General features: G+C 46.6%; 2 protein-coding genes across 2 annotated transcripts; one reads left to right on the top strand and one right to left on the bottom strand.

Moving 5' to 3' along the window:
* Positions 1–5,653: 5,653 nt before the first annotated feature.
* LOC6587346 (insulin-like growth factor-binding protein complex acid labile subunit) lies at positions 5,654–7,579 on the top strand. Its single transcript, XM_002013629.2, has 2 exons — positions 5,654–7,384; positions 7,467–7,579. Exons 1-2 carry the CDS (start codon positions 5,690–5,692, stop codon positions 7,482–7,484), a joined length of 1,713 nt encoding a protein of 570 aa, XP_002013665.2. The 5' UTR covers positions 5,654–5,689; the 3' UTR covers positions 7,485–7,579.
* Positions 7,580–21,121: 13,542 nt separating this feature from the next.
* LOC6587379 lies at positions 21,122–22,719 on the bottom strand. Its single transcript, XM_002013631.2, has 3 exons — positions 22,648–22,719; positions 21,960–22,593; positions 21,122–21,902 (listed from the first exon to the last, which is right to left on the bottom strand). Exons 1-3 carry the CDS (start codon positions 22,701–22,703, stop codon positions 21,216–21,218), a joined length of 1,377 nt encoding a protein of 458 aa, XP_002013667.2. The 5' UTR covers positions 22,704–22,719; the 3' UTR covers positions 21,122–21,215.

Consider the following 22,719-nt stretch of genomic DNA (forward strand, 5'->3'; position numbering starts at 1 on the left):
TCCTGCTCCTGCTCCTGATGCTGCTGATTCTGCCTGATCATTTGAATAGGTGCGAACAAGCGATCCAAATGCTCCGATAAGATCCAAAGAAACTGAAATACAACCAGAAGCAGGAAGTGGGAAGTTGGATGTGGGAAACGAGAACCGAACCACAGAAACCGATGCCAAATTATGAATAGGCATAGGGGTCCAGGTCCAGGTCCATCCGCTAGATTGCTCTCTTCCCGCTCTCTGGTCGACTCCGTACTGGGGGCTGCTTCCAATTAAATTGAATTTTGAAACAGGCCCGAGCGATGCTACTGCGATAAATTAAGCAAACATTTTGTCGCTCGTTTGTGGGTTTGTTTCCTTTTTGGTTATTATTTTGTGTCCGCAGCCAAGACAAACAAGTCCAATGAATGGCCGGTGGCAGAGCAGGCGAGCGATGAAGGCAAATACAAGAATCGTTGATTATCTAAATTAGATAAGGCATTAGATAAACACACACACACACATGAGCACACTTTAGGGCTTACAGTGAGAGAAAAATGCATCGACTATGGAATCTTGCAGTAGAACAAGATTCAGATATTCAAGTATTTTCCTCTTTCTTCCATTTGCAAGAATATGTACCCAAGAGCCAAGGGCTTATGCTCCGACAGCTCACAAATCGTTCTTTAAGTACCAAATAATTTCTCGCAGTGCAGCTCACAATCCTGCTGCTCCGCTTCGCTTCACCTGCCTTGGGCCCCGTCCAAATGAATTTCAAACGCGCTCTACAAGTCTATTTGTGCGTAAACAAATATTTATTGGAAAGGTAACACTTGTGCAGCAACAGCCGCAGGGGTACAGGGGGTTAGAACTAGGAGTTGTGTTTTTTTTTTTTTTGGGTGCAAGGCCTCACTCAAACTGTTTCCCAATTGACCAATAAAATGTTTGATGATGTGTGTCCCACTGCATGTGGTTGCAAGGGAGCGGAGGGGGTTTCTGGCACCAGCAAACCATGTAGCAATTATTTCTGGCTGGTTAGGTGTGCTGGAGTGATGGAGGGAGAGACAGTGGGCACTGCATGGCATGTACAACACTTACTTCAGATAAAACATACATATTCGAATAGAATCATCCTTCATGTGGAATCTTCACTGTCCAGACGTAATTGTAAAATTTCTCTGCTCACCACCTCCATCGCTGTTGACCCTACTCCTCTTTCTCTGTTGGCTTTTTGTTAGCTGATGATGACTTGCAGAACTGTTGCCATTTTGGCCTAACAACTTTGTAATTTTTTGTTTACACGCTTAAATTGTAGCGTAATTGCTTTGGGAAGTGACAATTGTTGGGCATCTGTAGAAGGGTCTGTCTCTGTCTCTGTCTCTGTCTCCGTGTGTGTGTGTCTTGTTGCGTTTGTCAATTGCCCGGCGCTGTGAAAGCGGACACATGCTCCAATCCATGGAATGCCATGGAAGCGCCTTGCGGGCCCAAACAAAAGATTCGGACGCACTTGGCCCTGTCAACGGCAGGGCCACGGAGATGAAAGCCGATGCTAACTGGCAGATAAGCACGGCGACTGCGTCGTAATTCGTGTAATTATATTCTCAATTACCAAAACCCAAGCAGGCCGTTGATGCTGTGCCTCTGATTAGGGCGGACGAAAGCGTTTTCAGATTTACTTTTTTACTTTTTTATTCTCCCGATGATGTTTTGACAAGGGATGCATAGTTGTGGTCGAGGAGTCTGGCTCTCGGCACCCACCATCTCTGGGAAGCTCGAATGTTGGGCAAAATCAAAAGCAGGCCACAAGCAAATATAGCAATGAAAGAGAGATAGCTCCTAAATGCTGCTCATTCGTGCAGCCGAACAAACAAGCCTCTGAATGGCTATGGCAGGGGGCTGGGCTGGGCTGGGCTGGGCTGAAGAGGAGAGGAGAGGAAGACATATGCAAATGGCAGTCCAGGGCACATCCTGCGGTCCTGAGCCCCAGCCCAAGCCCGGACCAACTTAAGTGGTTTCTGCTCGGCAGCGATGTGATGCCTACGACGATATGATATGATTATGTTAAATGCTCGTTTTGTTTGCTCACTCACTCACACACAGAAGGAGGGAGACAGATAGAGACAGAGTGAGAGTCAGAGTGAGATACAGATAGAGAGAGGGCAGGGAATTGGTCATTGGGCAGCTGCTACCCGTCTCTTCTGTGGCTGTAGCTGCTGCTGCTTCTGTCGTTGTCGTCGTCGTCATGCTCTCTTAACTGATTTTCCAGTCTATGGACAGAAAGGAGCAGCTCTCAGTTAGCTTACTGCTGCATTCAGTTCAGTTTCAAGTTGACGATTTCATAATTCAATTTACAAGATAAGAGAGTCCGAACCCGAACCAGAACCCGAACCAGGGACCGACCCATCCCTGCCAGCCAACCAACCAAACAAACGGTCACCGTTTTTTGGGGCGTGTTGTCAAAAGAAGTCAGCCAGCAAAAGCCACAACAACAACATCAAAAAAAACCTTTTAATTAATTATGCATCAGCGATTGTGTTTAAATAAAAAAGGAAGCTCGGTCAAATCTTTTCGATTGTGTGCAGATCCGCAGCTGCCGGGGACAGTGCGCACGTTACGCATACGCCACGATGAACACGATGTTAAAGATGATGATGCCGATAGGATTATGAGATAATTTGCGAGTATTTACAAAACTATTGTTTGCTCTGATGGCTTATCGTATGATTTCTGATTTTAATTGTTTGCCTCTCATTTGGGGATTGAATTATGTACTATTATATTACATCTAGATATGCATTTATTGCATATATTTTATTGCTATATTTTTCTAGCTATCAAATCAAGAATATATTTCATTTGATTTCCCGTAAGCAATCGCTGGCAGAACTAATGGAAATAGCCTTTTGCCTTTAAGGAGAGCTGAGCGAATATTTCATATTCAAAAATTTAGTTTTATTTTCTTTCTACCTAGATACGTACTTATATAAATCTTTCTATCTACCCATTCGATCTTAAACACTTATTTCTCAAGCATACCCTTTAAAATTCGATGCATTTCTTTTCTGGCGCTCTGGCATTTGTTCTCTGAACCAATCGCTTTAAGAATGGGTCCTCAATCAGCGCATTTGTCAATGGGTCGTCAGGAATGTCAGCAGCAGCATGACTTCTGACACGATCACCACACAACGGAAAGAGACAGAGATATACAGAGTGAGAGGGAGATGGAGATGGAGAGGTAACCCATATGCCCACATTGGATTTTGACGGCGACGAGGGCTGTGGATGGGGCGCAAGTTAGAAGCCATCATAATTTAAACATGAGTGTTGGCTGCCACTGCGCACTGGGCTAACAATAATGCGGATGCGGTTGCGGTTGTGGTTGTGGTTGAAGAGGATCCAGGCTCGGTTCAAGCTCTCTCTCTTCCCGCAGAGAGTAAGAGAGGCAAAGGGTCGTCCATTTGCTGGCGTTATCAGCAACAGCGATGGCAGATTAATCGGCCCTGATAAGCCTGAAACCCTGTGAGTGCCGTGCCGTGCCGTGCCTGGCTGTGGATGTGGACATGATGACGAGCATGATGACGAGTGAGGATGATCGACCAGAAGAATGGAGTGCTGATGATGACGGTAGCGCTGCGTTAGGGTTCCCTGTCTGTGCCCTGTCCCTGCCCTGTCCCGTGGCTCCGGATCTCCTCAACAATACCCAAACATACCCTGGCAAGAAACAAACCAAAAACATATTTTTGAGTGCCTTGGCCTCACTTTCCTATGCTTTTGTTGTCCGAGCGAGCATGCTCTGAGGTTATCCCTTCTTTGGCATTTTCGGCGGACTTTGGTGGAAAGGTGTGCCTGGGCTATGCGAAATATGCGTGGCATTGCTGTCGATGATCGGATCGGGGCGATCTTCATTCTGCCATTGCCCAAAGTGGTTTAGATTAAAGGGTTTGCGAGTAGTTCTGTCTTGTGTTATTCTTTTTTGGGGCGTTATTTGCTCAGCGAGACGTGCGACTGCTTTAGCTTTGGCTTTCGCTTCGACTGGGACTGGGACTTGGAGTTTTGGTCAGTGAACGGAGGAAGATCGATCTGGGGCCGATCGGTCGGTGCACCTCATTGACCTCTCCATCGCTTTGGCTGTGGCTGTGGCTCTGGCTCTACCTCTACATCTTCGTTCTTTCATTTTGGTTTGTTGTTGCTTTAGTTGAACATCTGTCGATCTTGTTTGGCGATAATTTGAATTGAGTTTTCTCTCTGTTTGCGATCCTCCACACATGTAGCTGTCCAAGTCCCCAGTCCCCAGTCCCAGTCCCAGTGCCGTGCTGGGGCGATGGGGCGTGTCTGGGAGGGTGTGCGATTGTGTGTGGTGTTATGTTAATAATAGAGCTCATCCTCATCAACTGATGCGGGCTGTCGCAGCCACCATAATGAGACCAGATCTAGGCAAAGTGCAGAGCTTTCTCACTGCCTACAAAAACATAAAAAGAAATCCCCCAGAACGTGTCAACTGTTTGAGAGGGGGAGAGGTGGGGATAGGTACGAGTATCCATCCCCCTCATCCCAGCCAATCCGTTGAGCACGTTCAAGTCGTTTTCTCGCAATTAACGCGAAGTTCTACGAATTGTTTAATTAGAACTCCAGTTTCAGTTTTCAGGTTCCATCTTCAGGTTCAGCTCTCGGCAACCTCTGCACGTTTACTGTCCATTGTGGCTGTGGTTGTGGCTGGGACTGCATAATCTTTTTTGTAAACATGAAACTCGCGCCATTATATCGAAGCTACGTTGCTCCAGACATCCAGAAAGCCAGCCAGCCATCCAGCCAGCCAGCCAGCCAGCTTGGGAATGGAGTGGAGAATGGTATGGGAGATCTTGAGAGAGACCTTTACATGTTCTGTGGTGATGCTGCCGCTGCTGCAACGATTTTAAATTTAAAATCTGTGAATTTGAAGCAGTTTATCGAGACTGCAGCGACTCCTTCTCGGCCTCAGTCCCATTCCCTGGGCCTGCACCAGCTCCAGCTCCAACCACGGGGCAGGCACTCATCCTTCTGCTTAGGTGTTTGCCTCGGCTCGTTCTGGTTGTTGTGCCTGATTTGGCCGGGCGATTAAATCATTAAATATTCCGATTGTGTAGCGTTATAATGAAATGTTTTTAACGCTTGTCTGATTTGAAATTATGCAGGGAATTAAAGGATCTCTCTCTCTCTCTCTCCCTCTCTGCCAAGGAAATCCTTTTTATGTGGAACTTGTTGGAAGGTTGTCTCTGATAAGCAAAGATGTTCCAGGCATTTGATATATTTGCACAAAGGAGAGAAAACTTTAGAGAGTGGAGCCCCATATGACCTTTTACGCTGGTCATTATCAGTGTCAAAATATTGACAAAACGTTGAAAATATAGAAAATATGTACATGGAAGTCATCTTTCTGTGGCTCCTTTCTGATTCCACCCTTAAGGACTTTTGTTAAACAAATATTGAAAGACTGTGGCACCAACTGTTGATTGAGCCTAGGGTCCAGCCTAGAATCATGTTGCTGATCGCAATGTTGAGTCTGACATTGACTTATCGTCGGCCACATGTTGAGGAAGCTCTACTTTGTAGCTATGCGCTGTTATCAGCACAGAAAAGCTTCCCAGGGGCCATTCAAGCACACGCTTTGTTATTATCAGTACTGAAACGGCTTTCCGCTCTGCCCACTTCTCCCCCTCTCCCTTCGGCAGATAAGCCGCAGATGCAGTCAGAGCAGATGCTCGACTTCAGTGCACAAAGCGAGTCTTTCAGAATCGGACGGGACATGTATCTACATCTGTGCCTATGTCTCCTACTGGTGCTCCTCAGTCCAGCAACGGGGGAGACCGTCTCCATAAACTACGCCACCGGATACGCTAACCTAAGCGCCACCTGCCCGGACTCCTACTGCAGCCTCGAGAATCTGTCCGTGGCCTTCTCGGCCGATCGGGCTCTAAAGCTGAAGGAGCTGCACCTGAGCTACTGCAGCCGATACTCGGTGCCCTTTCAGATGCTGAATCTCACTCCCAATCTCAGCAGCCTGGTCATCCGCAACTGCAGCCTCTACTACATCAGCAAGGAGATCCTGAAACCGGTGGGCAATCTCAGTGCCCTGCAGATGCAGCGCACCAATCTGTGGGTGCTGCGCGACGAGCAGTTCGGCGCGGTTCCCCGCCTGGAGATACTGGAGCTGGGCCACAACACCATTCACACGGTGCATGTGAGGGCCTTCAAGGGACTCGCTCGCCTGCGGCTGCTCGGGCTGCAGGCCAATGGGATCGGACAGCTTTTGGAGGGTACCTTCGATCCGCTCGTGGAGCTGCTGCACCTGGACCTCAGTGGCAATGAGATCGAGACCCTGCCGGGCACCATCTTTGGGCAGAACTCGAAGCTGCGGACGCTGATGCTCAATGGTAATCGGCTGACTGTGCTCACACCCCAGACTCTGGGGCACCTCGCCGACCTGCGACTGCTCGATCTGAGTCACTGCGGACAGTTGTCGGAGCTGCATCTGCATAGTGCCCACACGGTGTTCTTGGAGGCGAGCGGAGTGACCAGTCTTGTCATTGAAGGCAGCGTTATCAGACTCTTGGCGGACAACAACGAGCTGACGCATCTCAGCATTGGCGATAAGAGCTCCGTCCTCCATCTGAACCTACATGGCAATCTTCTGGATGGCAACGATACCGACACTCTGCTTCGGGGCATGTGGAATCTGGATAGCCTGGATCTGTCGAAGAACCTCATCGAGGCCCTGCCCCAGCCCGGCGGCACTGAAGACGCCAACGAGCTCTTTCTCCTGCCCAGTCTTCGGTACCTGAATCTGGCCTACAATCAGGTGGGCCGTCTGCCCGTGGCCTCGCCACTGCTCTCCCCTCGGCTGAACCACCTGGACCTGTCCCACAATCACATGCTGGCCGTGCAAGTCGAGAGCTTCGCGGGACTGCTGAATCTGGAGAGCTTGTACCTCGAGGGCAATCGGCTGAACGATTTGGACTATGAGCTCCTACACAGACAGCACGAAGGGCTCAAGGAGCTGGGCCTGAACGACAACGAGTGGGGCACGATCTTCTTCCGCAAAATGGCCACCTACATGACTGATCGGGGTGTATATCTGCCGCCGAGAGGACAGCACACGGCTCCGTTCAACAACACCCAGCTCGACGTCGACTGGCCCACGGTCACGGGCCAGGTCCTCGCCCAAAACCGGGACCATGCCGGAGTGGCAGGTATTCATCCGTATTGGACGCTCCGCGATATCTTGGCCATGGTCACCCTGGTGGTGGTGATGCTCATTCTCCTGCTGCATCTCTACCGCATCCTGGAGGAGGAGGGCTGCTTCAGGCGGTACCGAAGGTGGCGCAGGCCCGAACTTACCGCCAGCGGCGTGGGGCGCCTCAACGAGCAGGACTCTGAAGTATGAGTCAAGCAAATAAAGTTGGTGGTACTGCTTTTAGTATGCTCATTTTCTCCTTTCTCCCGTCCGTTTCTTCAATCAGCAAAGCTCGAGTGAATAGTTGGCGAGGATCGGAGCTGTGCAGCATGCCACATGTTGCCCTGCCGCTGTTTCTGTCCTGTTCCTCTGGCCAAATAAACGTCAATTTGATGTCAATTTAGGTGTTTTCTCTCTTTGGCCGGCTAGCGTGTTGCACTCGGAAAGTCGTTGCTGCTGACTAACTAGTTTGCTGGTCTTGGATGCTACCCTGTACTTACGGCGGATGGAAGGAGTTCAGCTGATAGCTGTATGGCCAACGAAAGTAATCCCTTATTCACATCATGGGAAAAAGTTTTGTAAACGTCCCCATAGACATCTCCTTCTCGTATACTATTGGATTATACATACATAATTTGGCTGTACTTAGAACTAAGAGGAATCTAATCTATTTATGTATACTGAATAAAGTTCGTGCACCTCAAAGCGATTTATCAAGATGGAATACAACGAATTTAACATTATCTGTGCACAAAAAAAGATTAGCTGACTTTCAATTAATCAATCCAGCAATCATTTCCGCCACCTTTGAGATAATGTTTTCGAAACAAGGCCATATATGTACATTTGTACATTGTATTATTATTAAAGCTGGCGCCAATGAATTTCTTTTTCTTCTCGAATACTTTTACAGGGTAAACACAAGTCGCATACGTGCATCCTGCTTAATAGCTCTGGAGCTTGTATATATTTTGCATATGAAATCTTAGCGACAAGAGGACTGGAACAACATCTTCCACTTGCCAGAACCAGGCCCAGACCTGGAGCAGACCGGACCGGACCGGACCGGACCAGGCAAACAAGATCCATTTACAAGATTCGAACAAAATACGAATTTAAGTTCAAAATAATTGCACGGCATGCACAGGAGGACATGTGGACTTGGGCTAGCAGAGGAGCAGCTCCTGCTGCTGGGCTCGAGTTAAGAGTTTGTTAGGTGGGTTATATGGCAAGGGGACGGGGACAGGGGATATACTCGTAGGAACCAGCTGAACAACGATTTTTCCGCCTTCGTTTCAGGCACTTCTTGGCATGTGTAACTCTCTCTGGGCTCTGCTCCTCCCGTGGGCCCGGCGATTTTGGCGTTTGCATTTGCGTAGACGTACACCCGACTTGCCCCGCCCCCGCATCCTACCCTACCGCTGCCTCCCTCAAGCCGAAGGCCCATCAACATGTTTTGGGTGGAAATTTAGCCCGTGTTTATGTTTGGGGGTCCGTCCTCGGAAGATTTTGATAGTGCATCGCAATTTCTGAGAAATTGTATTTTGATTTATTTATAATGTTGCAGGGACATGCACATGCATCACATACAATGGCAGCAGCAGCGACGTTTTATGGCCTGGCCCATAGATTACCCATTGTTCTTGTTGCTGGCTGCTGTTTGTTGTTGTTGCCACTGCTGGGTATGCGAATCAAATCATTTTGATTAAATTAGAAATATGCAAATGATGTGCAGCTCATTAATTATGCGACAGCAGAGGATTTGGTCAAGGCGATAAGCCCAACACAGATGTGGGAAGAGAGAGCGGAACCTACAGAGTGTGCCAGAGACAGAGCAAAAGAGAGGCGCAGCGATGAGATACATAATCGATTGAGTGCGTTTCTGCGTGGCGATTAAAAACGCGCGCAAAACGCTTGGCAATTAAATAACTTCACACCGCGCGCTGAATGGGCGTGTCGGTGTGGACGCCCACCCCCGCCCCAGGATTCGCATTTGAAATGTGAAGCGCACGCGGCTTTTCTGTGAAAAATATTTCAACGATTTGTACAAAAAATCGAAAGGCAATAAATGCAGTTTTTCGTGCCCCCTAGCCTACCCTGTAACGAGGAGAGGGAGTGGATCGAGTATGCTGGGATTCGAATGGATACGGCACCGTTGTTGGAACTGCTACCTATCACCGATTAGATTACTCATCGTTTGGGAGTATCTAGTAATTCAGGCAAATATATACAAAATTCGTTGGTCGTCGTTCGATTTTTGGCTCATATCGGCGCGAGCAATCGAGGCGAGTGAGCCGGGGGTTGACACGAGTGTAGCAAGTGCGCAAGGGGCTTGTATATACTAGCAGATCTTTGGATACTATCTCCCATCATGCCCCACAGTATCAACCAGTTGATCCCTGAGCAGTTTTTGGGTCACTTCTGATTACAATTGCCACAGAGCATATCGCAAAGGACCCCTGAGAAGGCAATCCAAACCGTGCCAAAGCCAAACCAATCCAAGACCAGGTCTGACCACAACAATTTACCAATCGTTCACGCGTCCCAGAAGAGGCCGCCGGTTCGTATTGCCGTTGCGTGTGTACGAGTGTCTGGTATATGGTATATATCGCCCTGTCCTGCCCCGCGCCGCGCCGCATCACTCCCCCACTCGGGCGGGCTGCACTCCGATTTCTCCCACTTTTTTTCGGGGTGGGCGTTGCCGCGGAGGCTGTGCAAAGTGTAAATTTATGATCATGCGATTTTTATCGAATGTGAATGTGAAAAAGAGTACAACGTTTTTTGCACTTTATAAACCACAACAACAGCAACAAAAGCGAAGGGGTTCCCTTCCAACGGGGCCAGAGCGGACGGGGCCGTCGGCTGAACGCATTATTATTAATACTCGCACGCCGTCTGTCATGTTTTGTATTTAGTCAATTTTTATATGTGAACGTTTTATTGAACGTTTTTTTAGCACTTTATGCGGGGAAAACGATGCCCAGACCCAGACCCAGACCCACACCCCTTTAGCGCTCTCGGTTTTGGTTTTGGTTCAGGGTCTGGTTCTGGCTTAGACCTGGGCTATGGCTATGGCTATGGCTGTGGGTTGGTTCTTCCTTTTTGGCATTGCCGATCCATAAATCATGCGCCTTTTGGGGGTCGGCGTTTATCAAATTTTCGCACACTTGGCTTTCGAGCTTCGGGTACGTTCTCCAGCTGCCTGATGGTTGCCTGCCTGGAAAATGAGATTTTCCAAGCGCTTTGCAAGACACGCCCCACCCGGCTGGGCAAAGACAAAGGTGCAGGGAAACGCGCCAGACCCGCTGGCGTTTCCCAACCTTTGAGCAGACACGACAATGACACGGCCCGACCTGACAGTCAGTCAGTCAGTTAGTCATTTAGTCAGTTAGTTGGCTCACACGTGGCCAACAGAGGGGCTGGCGTTAGGGGGGGGCTAGAGCAACATTAATGCGATTATTTTGTGCACTTTTGGCAAAGTTAATAAAAATTACTTCCAAGCCAGTGAATGGCATACGTCGTGAAGCACTAAAGACGCTTTAATGGTACGGGGAGAGACAATGACAAACCCAAAACCCAAACCAAAACCAATAATTTTTCATTCCTACCCCACCCCGTACTCCACTGTAGTCCCTCAGAGGCCTCTCCATTCATATTTCACACCAGGCTCAGGCGCAAATTTGTATCACTAATCCGGGAAACTGGGAATCCGGGAATCTCTGTGGAGCGCAGTTCCTTCAGTGGCTCATTAACAACCCCCACCATTCTCAAGGAGCAGCGGGTGAACAGGATCAGGAGCTGGCTGCGTGATGCCGTTAATCGCATTATTTACAGCAAACAGGATCAGCGGGTTGACTCCGTTCAGAAGTCAAAACCCTCCCACGGGGATATCCGTGACATATGTAAAGTGTAAGCCCGTCCAAGGACGCGTCCATGTCCATTCCATTCCATCCATTCCATCCATCCGTCCGTTCATCCGCTCAGCCCACTGGGTCCGTTCTCGAAGAGGGTGCTAAAGCGGCGGCGCGTGGCAGCGTGCGGTTCGTGTAATGAATATCCGCTTAGCCTTAGCCTTGGCCGGTGTTCCTCCTCCTGCCCCACGATGGATGCTGCAACGGGTGGTGGAAACTGCAACTTGTGCTGCTGTGCCGCTCTGGTGGGGTGCTGGCTGTTGGGTGGTGGGTGTGGCCGTTGTGACGGGCGTGTGCGTATGGGAAATTGCCTCAGTGACTGCCACAATATGCCCATCCAAAAGCATTTTCCTCCTTTGACAGCACAAAATACAGTATAAATGAGCAATCAATGGATGGATGGATGGTTGGATGGGACAGTGTGAGAAATCAAGGCATAAAAAACTAAAGAAGGAGGTGGATGTCACCCCACATAAGCGAATAGTAACCTGATCTGATTTAATCTGATTTGAAGACAAAATCAGAGATTAGAGTAGAGGAATGATGACACACTTTTTTGTAGGAAATCGGTCACTTATCGAATATGTAGTTCACTTATGTATGTATGAGGAATATAAATATTCTCAATTGTATGTAAGACTCTAAACATTTTCCAAACAGGAATATATCCTCTGAAATATATAACTCCATTCCCATTATTTCTTTTGGCAGAAATTGGAGACCCCTAGAGAACATTTCCACATAAATTTAAATCTAATTTCGATATAATAGTATTTTTTGAGATATGTTCAAATATCAGTTGGCCCGAACATGGTTTATGGTTAAGGAATTTTAGCACAAAATCATTTCATCCAAATCGTTCAAAATAAATAGATCTTGCCTCTTATTCCCCAAATAAAAAAATCTGTTGGTGAGAAAATCGAAATAACTATTCCAAAGTACTACCCATTCATTATTCATTTAACCTTGACAATCATAACTTCATAAATCTCTATCATATTCCCAGCTCCCTCCATAATTTCTCTCCACCAAAAAAACATCAACCCTTAATCCTCGGATCATAGACCCTTGGCAAGGATATCAGCCAGGGCCCGCTACTTTCCACTACTGTGAGAAGTCGAAGCGAAGCATTAAAAAAAGGTCAACGGTTTCACGGCCCGAAGTCAAGTCATTTCGATCAATTGGGAAGAACTTTTCACGGGTTTTTACCGGGAAATGCCATTAAAATAAAATGTAAGCAGTGAAAAATCTCAGCGCCCGGCAATTAACGCAGGCATTAAGCCGATGGGGAGGGAGAGAGAAAGTAGGGGGTAGGCGGGAGAGAACCACTCCAGGGGAGTAATTAGTTCCTTCTCGCATTGAGATAAATGCTCTCTCCACCGCCATATTCCACCGATAAGTGCCCTTAGTCTTATGGGTGTTTAAAGCCTTTTTCGTTGATTTTTATTTGATTGCCTCGTTTCTCTGGTTGGCGCCCATTAAGTGGACCCAGGACCAATGATTTTTATAGGTCTTCAATAAAAAAAGTCAAGAAGCAACCAATATCAGAGGAAAATTCTGGTGGAAAACCTCTTTTATGAGCCACTAATGAACAGGCTGACAGAGAGCAGTGGGGGGATGCCAGAGGGTGGGTAGGGATACCACCGACCTGGCACAGATTAACATATTAAACGAAATCGATAGCGATGGTGATGGTGATGGTGATAGCGATAAGGATAAGGACAACGCTGCCAGTTAAAGGATATTGCGGCACAGAAGACGCACGTGATGCGCTAATTTTTTGTTCTGCTCTGGCTCTGGCTCTGGCTCTGCCTTGACACTTGCCCGCAGCCTTGCCCGGGCTCAAGGAGAGGGTCAGAAGGGGGTTGTCGTCGGCGCGTGTGGTCCGCCGGATATGTCAGAAGTGTCGTCGTTGATGGCACGTGACTGGCTTTAAAAAAAGAACCTCCCCCTCCGCAGGAGAAACAAAGCCCTGGCGGGTGGTCCATTGTCCTTGGTAATGGGATTGAGAACTTGGCCGGGGGACTCCCCCGCTGCAACTGTAACCTGAGCACCGTCAAACAATGAGTTTTCATTTGCTTTCCCGAGCGCGATTCCGAATAAGTGGAGCAGTTAGTCGACACATAAACGGGATCATCAGAAACCGGACATCGAGCCCAGGCCCAGGCCCAGTCCCAGTCCCAGTCCCATGCCCAATCCCAATACCGACGTGAGCCAATCAAGTGTAATGCGAGCTGCAGATTGACAACTCTCGATTAAGTCACTTCACATTAGCACTCATGATATCTAAATATATCTTTGGTGTCTCGTCCCACCGATGACATATCGGACTTGTAGCATCAGCTCGACTTTACATAACACTATTTTCCCACATTTACATTGTAAATATCTCTTATCATATCGTTAACACTTTGGCGTTAATCGAATCGAAGGAAAACCTCAACGGTAGAGGTATTTCAAAGGGTTTCCGATTTCTTTTGATTATATTTAATTTAATTTGGAGCGTTTTAAAGCCGAAGGACAATATTTTTAATGGTTTGCTAGAGACTCTGGAGTTTTTACTACCTTTAAACAACTAATAAGAGTCTTAAAATATAATATAATATCCATCCCATGCTTGGTTAACTCCTCCACTTTTAGGTCTCATTTTCATCCCATTTTTTTTCTGACCACTTCTTTATATTTAGTAGGAAAGATTTATTTAAAAGTTAAATTATATTTTTTAAATTTGATGTACTAATTCGATTGTACTAAGATCGATTTAGGGCAACTTTTCCTATACGAGATTTTTTTTAATAAACCAAGGAATTTTCACGGGACAAAAATATAAGTGGTTTTCGCCGGGATTAATTAAAACTAAGCTTTCAGCAAAAGTGTGCCATATATTGATGCGAATTTTTGATAAATGTTGTGCATTGATATTCCTTTAAAATGGTTATAATCTTACTCAAATACGTTTAGTTTTTATTTTGAATTTAATTTAATCCTTTGTTGAATGGGACATGTCGCACGGAACAGATATTTCTTGGCTTAAAATATATTAAAAAATGTAAACCAATATTGAGCCAGTTTAGTGAGATTTTTTATGATAGTTGAATATGTTAGAGAGAATTTAAGGAACATTTTTTATTAGGAATCATCTTCCTGATAGAAGATAAAAATAAAGGAAAACATGACCATACAAATACCAAAATATACCGTTAAGTTCAAGTTAAAATCAAAATTAAATTAGCTGAAAATATGTTTAGAAAAAATATAGAGGAAAAAGTATTATTAAACATCGACTTTTATTGACTTTTAATTTTTTGGCCTCGATGGACTTTTCGCGGGAAATGCGCATCTGTAGAATGTCAAATTGAAAGGCTGGAAAATTTCAATTTTTCACAAAAAGAATCACAAAGAGTGAATTTGAATATGAAATAACTTCCGTATACTTGCGTTCCACTTGTATATGAACTATCTTCAAAGTTCGAAACCATGTGCTTAGGGCCTTTGAAAGTGGCAATAAAAATTACAAATTATTTTTGGCTGCAATAAATATATAATTTGAGTGCAATGTAAAAGTGATTAACGATTAATGGCAGCTGCAGGGGCGTTGTTTTTCCTTCTCATTTTTCGTTGTATGGCTGTATGTGTGTATATCGTGTACATATAATTTCTGCTTATCCCAGCCTCCTTGGAAATGCAAAATATGCAAGAGCCAGAAGAAACCGTAGCAACAAAAATAACAACTGCCAGCTCATAATGGCCACAAGTGGAGGTTGTAGTGGTTTCTGTTTGGAACTGAAGCAAAAAGGCGCAACCTGATTGGATCTCTCCACTTGCAGCGGCAGCAGCAGCAGCAGCAGGAGCAACAGCAACTGCCACAAACCGAGCCAGAGCCAGAGCCAGACCCAGAGACTGGAGTTGGAGCCAGAGACTGGAGCCATGCCCCATTGGGCCAGAGAGAGAGAGAGAGAAGCGAACTGATGCAGATGCAACGTGATGCTTGTTGGTAATAAAATTGGTGCTTAAACGAATCCACTCACAGCCATTTAGCAATATCAGACATGGCTGTAAAATTAACAGAGCAACACAGCGATGCGGCCAGAGCGTGGCGCGGCAATCCACCGTGGAGCCGCATCCAGGGAACGGCCTCCAGTGCCATCCGTGCAATTATTTCCTCTCCTTGCAGTTGCAGTTGTTGTCGTTGCCCCGCGTTAATGATGCAGGGGGAGCAGTGGAGGCAAGTTGGGTTGAGAGGTTGTAAAATGGCAGACTGGTTCTGTTGCCGCTCGAAAGTTGCGGCCAGCAACCAGCCATTGCGTCTGCAACCTCCAGCAACCAGCAACCAGCATCCAAGAGGCCCCAAAACACTTAGCAACACCCACTTTTCCGATCACGACCAGCACCGAACGGTGTACTGCCAGTACGAGTGTGCAATGCTCTTCAGGCCATACTCCGACTGGGACTCTAGACCTAAGCACAGTGTCTGCAGATCGTTCGGAAAGTATAGCCAGAATAAACAAGATGATCAATTCAATAAGAGGCTGCTTATGTGGAGTAGAATATGACTGTTTCTTCTGCTTCACAGATATGGATATGGACAGTCGATACTGATTGGACATTTTGTAGAAGTCAAGGGTACTACAATTTCTCGAAACTCATTTCTCTGCCAAAATGAATTACATATTTTAAGATACTACTATCACAGAACACTGTACAAAGTTTGGGTTGAGGCTGAAGAAGTGCCCACAAATTTCTGATTAAAGACGAATAAAGTTTTTGTATTGAGATTTTGGAAATTCTGACAAGCGGAGCGGGGAGCAGCTGAACCTGTAGCTGGCAACTGGCAACTGGCCACATGATCGACTGTTGCACGATCGCATTAATTTATTAATTTAATGGCAAAAACGTTATGGCCAGGAGGGAGCGAGAGAGGAGCATCCTACCCAGAGGCGCACACACACGGGGCGTTTCTAACAATTTTATGCCAGATGAGCGCCTAAATGATCGCGATCGTAAAGTTACCTGTCGAGCCCCCGCCTGCCCATGACCAAGTCCCGATTCCCATGCCTAAGCTCAAGCCCAAGCCCAAGCCCATCTCCAACTGGATCCCCATCAACATCCATACACAGTGGTACAGCATCCATCCAGCGGGCGAGCAACGTGCGTCCACTTAAGCCGCGGACAATCTTCATTATGGCCACTGCAGGGCACACACAGCTGCAGCAGCTCTCCCTCCGACCCCGAACCACCGACCCGACTCCGACGCGGACTGCAACTCCAACTCCAGCGCCGATTGGGGAGATATGTATGTATGGTCATACCTCTAGCTCTGATCCTGCCTGATGGCTCCCACATCCAGTCCCCGCTCTGTAGCGATCCGCTCCGGTGTGGTTCGCCAGCTGAGGTGTTTATTAAGGTGTAATGCAATTTTTCATATTTCATTTCTCTTTGTGCCATTCGTTTTCCTGGCATCTCCTTTTCCCCTGAGGATTTGGCGTGGGCGGAGCAACTGGAAAATTGCAATAATATTGCCCGTGTATCTTTCTTTCTTTGCTTCTTTTGGCCAAAACAGCAACAAATAAAAATGGATGCACAATGCAGGCCAGCAGCAGCAGCAGCAATGGTCGAGGGAGAGCAAAAAGTGTGGCAGCATGTTTGAGGTTTTCGCTTTTCCGACATAAATAATGGCCATAAATTGAGCATGGCCGGAGCTAAAAATTCAGTATTTATAGCCAAATGATAAAAATAAGATTTATTAACATTCTGCAGCCCCCTCAGCACACACACACACACACACACACACACCCTCTGCAACCCCACAAAAAAAGCTTGGCAGGGAGACCTGGACCTGGACCGGGACCGGAGCCAACGTGGCGCGAGAACATCCGTTTCGTTTCGCCGTGTGGATGATCCTGCATTCTGTGTGTGTCTGTATGTGTGTGGGTGTGTGGGTGTGTGTGTGTGGGGGCGACTCCTCCATACCCTCGTTCCACCTAAGGAGCCTCCTGTGTGCAATTCAGAGGAAAAATTAACGCTTGGTTGGAGCATGAGGAAGGAAGTCACAAACAGAGAGAGGGGGAGAGAGAGAGAGAAGGAAAATGGAAGCTGGGAAATCCAGGCAACTAATTAGCTTTTAGCCTCATTGCAAATTCACAAGAAGCCAGCTGAGAAAGAGAAAGAAGAGCTCGAGGTGGTGGCGGAGACGAATGAGAAGTGCCATACATATTTACTATAAGTGTCGCCCTGGCAGCTGGAGCTCATTAGCAGCCACTGCAACGCAGAGGAGAAATGCATTTTCCTCTTTTCTCACTGTAAGCCAGCCAAGGGAAGATATTAGTGGCATTCCAGCAAGTGTTTTTGTGGATCGTCACAACTGCTCCACAAAAAAAACATGCAGTAGGTAATTACGAGTACATTGTTGCTCATCACCTCATCACAAATACCACTATTAAATATGAGCAAACGAAAGGGAACTTTCAATATGTCCAACGATTTCCCAGGCCAAATTTTGGCGTTTGGCAATTAGTGGAACGCACCGCCTGCAGCGGACTGCGGCTACAAACGAGGCGGCTATAAGCCAGGCTCAGCTTGCCCCAGATGTGAGTGGTGTGTGTGTGTGCTCCAATAACGACAAAACTCAAGCAGAGGGAACCACAAGAGCAGCCTGAGCTGAAGACGCACACGCAGGCTGATTTTAATCAAATTCACAGCATTGTTTGCCTGTCAAGCAGCCAGCGGGGCGATTATCACAGGCGCAGGACGAGGACGAGGACGACGACCAGGCCAAGTAGGAGGAGTGGACGACAAGGCAAAGGTCTGTCTGGTAAATTCCAAGCGCATTTCATACGACACCACAGGCAATACTTGCCACAACAACAGCCATAAAGCTACGCTGCGCTGCTCTGCTCCACATTCTGGGGCCGAGCCATGGACGCGCGTGACCACAACTCAGCCGGCAACGCACACACAAAACACCCCAGCACCAGCACCATCTACATCCCCACCCACTCAGCTCGGACAAGACTGGCCCCAAAAAAGCACTGCGCGCCTTTATCATGTACAAGAATATACCAATATAAAACTCATGAATATCATTAAAAAGCGCGGCAGCTCACTCTTAAAATTATTTTAATAACAATAAATGCGATGGCATGCAATGTTGATGGGGAAAATATTCCCCAATGCTTGTTGAACAGCAGAATTTAAATATCCAACGGCTACACATTTTCGGGTCAACACTGACGTCACGGAAGCCCAAAATCGAGCAATTTACGGTATTTTGTTAATAGCACCGTATTTTTCGGTATATTATTCTGCTATCGAGGAACTGGCACCACCAGCGATAAGCTGTCCCGACTTATCGAAGCACTGCCACCTCAATTGGATTTGGGGCAGATTTTCAAACATAGTGTAAAGGGCCTAGAAATAAAAACATCGATGATTCGCATTCAAACAATTTATATTTGGCGCTCAAGTTTGGTGGGATTTTTTAGGGATTTTCTCTGGGATTTTTCCTCGCCACAATGTCCTTTTCCCCCTCAACAATGTCCCTTACATTCCATACTCACTTACGTTTTCTTACGTGTTATGCTGCTGGCAACATTCAATTTGTATTGGCCAGACTCATGTGCCGTGAAATCGAGCAGCACTTTGCATACCCTGGGGAAATGGATGTTATAGAATTGAGAGAATGTTTGTCATCTAATGCACCAATAAAGGCCAAAACTAGTCAGTTTGTGTTTTAAAGGTATATCAACGATATTTTTAAGGTGTTGGTCTTCTTACAGAATCCAAGAATGGGAATCGAGATCGAGGTATATTTACAATAATATGCATTAATATGTCCAAAACACAACAATCTGAGATCATTTCTATATTAATTGCGTTTTTAAACAGCTTGGAAAAACAGTTTCTTCATATATATTGACGAAATAGGGTATAGCTGGGCCCAAGCTCCGGTTGGCGTGACATTTCATACTCCCTTACGTTACATTCCATATTCACTTACGCTGCCACTGGTTTTTGTTGATCTTTTTTGCTTAAACCTTGTTATCTACACTATACAATAAAAGAGAGTACTTAAAACTAGTCAATCAGGTAGAAAATTGATTCATTAATCGGATAAAATTATGTGGGCAAACCTAAAGGTTTTAGTTAGGCAGCATTATTCAACGGAATAAAGAAATTGAGCAATTGGAACGATTTTTCTCTTACGTTTTATTACGTTTCAATTGTTTAACCATTTTCGCTAAAACCTTTTTTTTACGCAAAATCCAATAAAAGCAAGTACTTAAAATAAGCCAGTTAATTAGAAAAATGATTCATCAATCGTATAAAACTATGTGGGCATGCCTAAATGTTCAATATAGCTAGTAATATTTGACGGAATAAAGAATTGAGCAATTGGAACGGTACTCGTTTGTTTACGCTACTGTTGTATGAGCAAAAGTGCCTTGTGCGTCTGCCTACAGTGGCTTCAAATGACAGTAAGTCCTGATGTCACAGGGCACTCCCCGAAAACAACCGCTGTTCCATGGCTATTCCGTGCTTTCCACATTCTTCGCATTTACATTTAAAGTCGAGCCACAAAGTCTGCAGTTGCGAAGCCAAAAAGACCGGCAGCGCCCTTTACCGCAGCTGTGGCCCACTACTCCGCCCTATATCAGCCGCCAGACCACCCCGGAGGTGCTCCACACGGACTGTTCATCAACAAGTAAGTGGCACAAGAGCAAATCGGACAAAACATTCTAAACCATCCGACCACAAAGCTGAAACTGGCCTGGAAACTGGGACCCACACTGGCTACCGGCAACATCATCGTTTAAAAGCCAGCCTAAATCAGTCAATGTTTTGCCAAGTTTCGGTGGAGCCGACGCTGCCCTGGCCAATCACGCAGATGTCGCCAAGGACGTGCCCTGCATCCCCCCAGCTACGACAGACTGCCCGAATGTGCCGCTGCCGGTGTCCGGCAAGAATATCCGTGCACAGCTCTCTCTCCTATTCAACTGCCTCTATTAGCTTCCCAGCCCGTGCATTCCATGAAGGCGAGGCGTGTGGAGCTGAAAGAAGTTACGGCGCTGGCCCTGGACCAACAGTCCGAAGAAGTTATAAACATCAATTGAAAGAACACGTAAGTCACCATATTGGATACCTCTGGACACGTGTAATCTCCTGTTCCCTCTCTACAGAAAAACCCTTGCTTCCATGCATATCTTGCAGGTGATACACATTGCCGCCTAGGGGGATTTGTGTACTGGCTGGACGACAAGACCGGACTGGAGCGAGAGCGTCGTTCCGTGGAGCTGCAGCGTCTGTCGCAGTTCACCGACCGTTTCCACATCTGCATAGCCAGCGGGGTGTGACACGCTGGAATCACTGGAATATTCTTTCGACCTGACCATCGACAACAATCAGGCGAACCGTTCTGGTTTTGAACCCTTAAAAGTATACAACCATTTTCGTTTGCATTCGCTAAAGTTGCTTGCTGATGATTTTTTATAGTCTGGTATTCCAGATCTGAAATGCCTCGGTTCTTATCATTTTGAGCGGTCGAAAGTTGAGAGTTTTTGCTGGAAGCACCTTAGATCTTACGCGTAAGAAAGCTGTGGGCTTGTAGGGCGGCTCCGCGCCGGGCACCACAGGGAGATGGGAAACCCTCCGCACGCCCAGACGATTCACCAGAGTCACCGATATGTTTGAGAGGAAACCGGCTTTCTGCTGTTGCTCCTTCAGGGCGCTGGCTAACATAGATTTGTTTTCTACCGGCTGTGTGCAGCAGCTCCCCATTCGACGAGGATACTACTAAATACTAATACCTCTTCTCTAAAACTTAAAGAGCGCCATTCCTAAGGCGACACCTCGTACTTCCATTGATTGGTAATAGACTAGCTGCTGGAGTGCAGCGAAATGCGGTCCTGCTAGAGGCCGATGCTTCTCTATAGTAAAGCTACCAATTATTTTGGTCAAGAAATAACCAAATTAATAACCTTTATATAATCATTAGTGGCTACCGGCGGAGCACACGGAGCACAAAAAATCATTTCAATATAAATATTAGTTTACTAACAAAATTTTTAAAATTGTTGTGGCATTGAGGAAGCCTTTAGAAGGCCCTTCAATGTAATATGACGAGTATTCTACTCATCAGAGGAGGAGAATTCGTCATCCTCGGCGGAGGACAGGAGGCCCTCCCATGCAGATGTGCCCTTGGAACGTAGTGATGTGGCAGCGAAAGAGTCTTTGATGCTGCTTGCCAAATTAGTGGTTGATGTGTTCTTCGACAATAGCGAAATCTGAGAAAATTTGGTGCTATGGAGATCTAGTTCTGCGAGCGACAGAGCTCCGACGCCATGCTCCGGTTCATCTACACAGCGAATGCAGTCGTCGATATTGGTTTTCTCATTTTGCAGCAAAAACATGTAGTTTATAAACTCATCCCACGACACAAAGAACATATTCGGTATGGTCGCGCATACAGGGCGATGGTATTCGCAGCGCGTATCGATCATCCAACGGCGAGGGCGAAGAAGCTGCATTCGGGTCATTGCAAGCCTGTCGCTCAAACAGTCCGGTTCCATTAAAGTTTTTGTCAAAACGCTGCTGTAGAACATGGCATCCGCTAGGATCTTCTTGAAGTCGGGTAGCTTTATGAACAGATCCAGTATATCTCCGAACGGACCGATCAGCGTGCGATCTGTCAACATGAACTTCTTTAGCATGAGTATGGGCATGAACCCATAGCGGACGCTCTTCAGGACTTTGCCAACGCTGCCACGACGCTTGGGCCACTTGTATTTCAGCCAGCACAAACCAGCATAAAAGACCTAATTGGATATACACATCAGAATAGATTCAGATTCTGAGCTGAGGGAGGGACTCACTTCCATTTCGGAGTTGACTGCCAAGCGATCCGACTTCAGGAAAAGCGTCACTTGAATCTCACTGAGCCGCAGGAACTGAGGAGAGGAAAATATGACCACCGTCGACTTGGTAATGCGATTGACCAACAATCCATGCAGCTCCTCGATCTCATGCACCTTGCGCGACTTGCAGAGCATCTCGAATGCATCGTATTCAATCAGATTCTTTTTCTCCAGTAGCTTCCACATCTGCTCGAGCAATTCGGGAATGGCCAGGAATCGAGCAGCTCTAAAAACTGACAGGTCAAAGCTTTGCAAGACCCTGGACTCCCCATGCATCCAGCGGTATATTTTATCGAAGGCACGAGATGCCAGCTCTGGGGTCTCGAAGTACAGGCATCCCTTTTGCATTTTCTCTATCAAACGTTTCGAAAAAAGCGAAAGAACCACATCGTGGCACAGGAAGCGCACCCCGTCCACGTTCACAATGGTAGAACGACTGCTTTCTATGTGATTCATAGCCACCTCCATCAAGCGATCTTTGTTCTTTAGTCGAATAAATTTTTTACAAATTTCATTCGACTTTTCTACCTCGGCGGTGTGTTTTTTGAAAGCTTCTAACTGCTCTGTGATTCTGGTATTGCCAGGGTCAAGGCTGCGAGGAAAAAGCACGATTAACAACGAGTACTGGTCAAAAGTTTGCACTTACGCGGTAACTCTGCGTGGTTTAACTTCCCAGTCCTTTACATGCTTTTTCTGTGACATGTTTTCTTTGTATTCT

The sequence above is a fragment of the Drosophila persimilis genome, unplaced genomic scaffold (assembly GCF_003286085.1).
Source record: "Drosophila persimilis strain 14011-0111.01,24,50 unplaced genomic scaffold, DperRS2 tig00000000-arrow-pilon, whole genome shotgun sequence".
In the NCBI taxonomy this organism is placed as follows: domain Eukaryota; kingdom Metazoa; phylum Arthropoda; class Insecta; order Diptera; family Drosophilidae; genus Drosophila; species Drosophila persimilis.

Excerpts from the sequence above, each read along its gene's own strand:
- LOC6587346 (XM_002013629.2), top strand. The coding sequence starts at position 5,690 with ATGCAGTCAGAGCAGATGCTCGACTTCAGTGCACAAAGCGAGTCTTTC.
- LOC6587379 (XM_002013631.2), bottom strand. The coding sequence starts at position 22,703 with ATGTCACAGAAAAAGCATGTAAAGGACTGGGAAGTTAAACCACGCAGA. Across the intron at positions 22,594-22,647 it reads AAACCACGCAGAGTTACCGC|CCTTGACCCTGGCAATACCA; the intron begins GTAAGTGCAAAC and ends TTTTCCTCGCAG. Across the intron at positions 21,903-21,959 it reads CAGTCAACTCCGAAATGGAA|GTCTTTTATGCTGGTTTGTG; the intron begins GTGAGTCCCTCC and ends ATATCCAATTAG.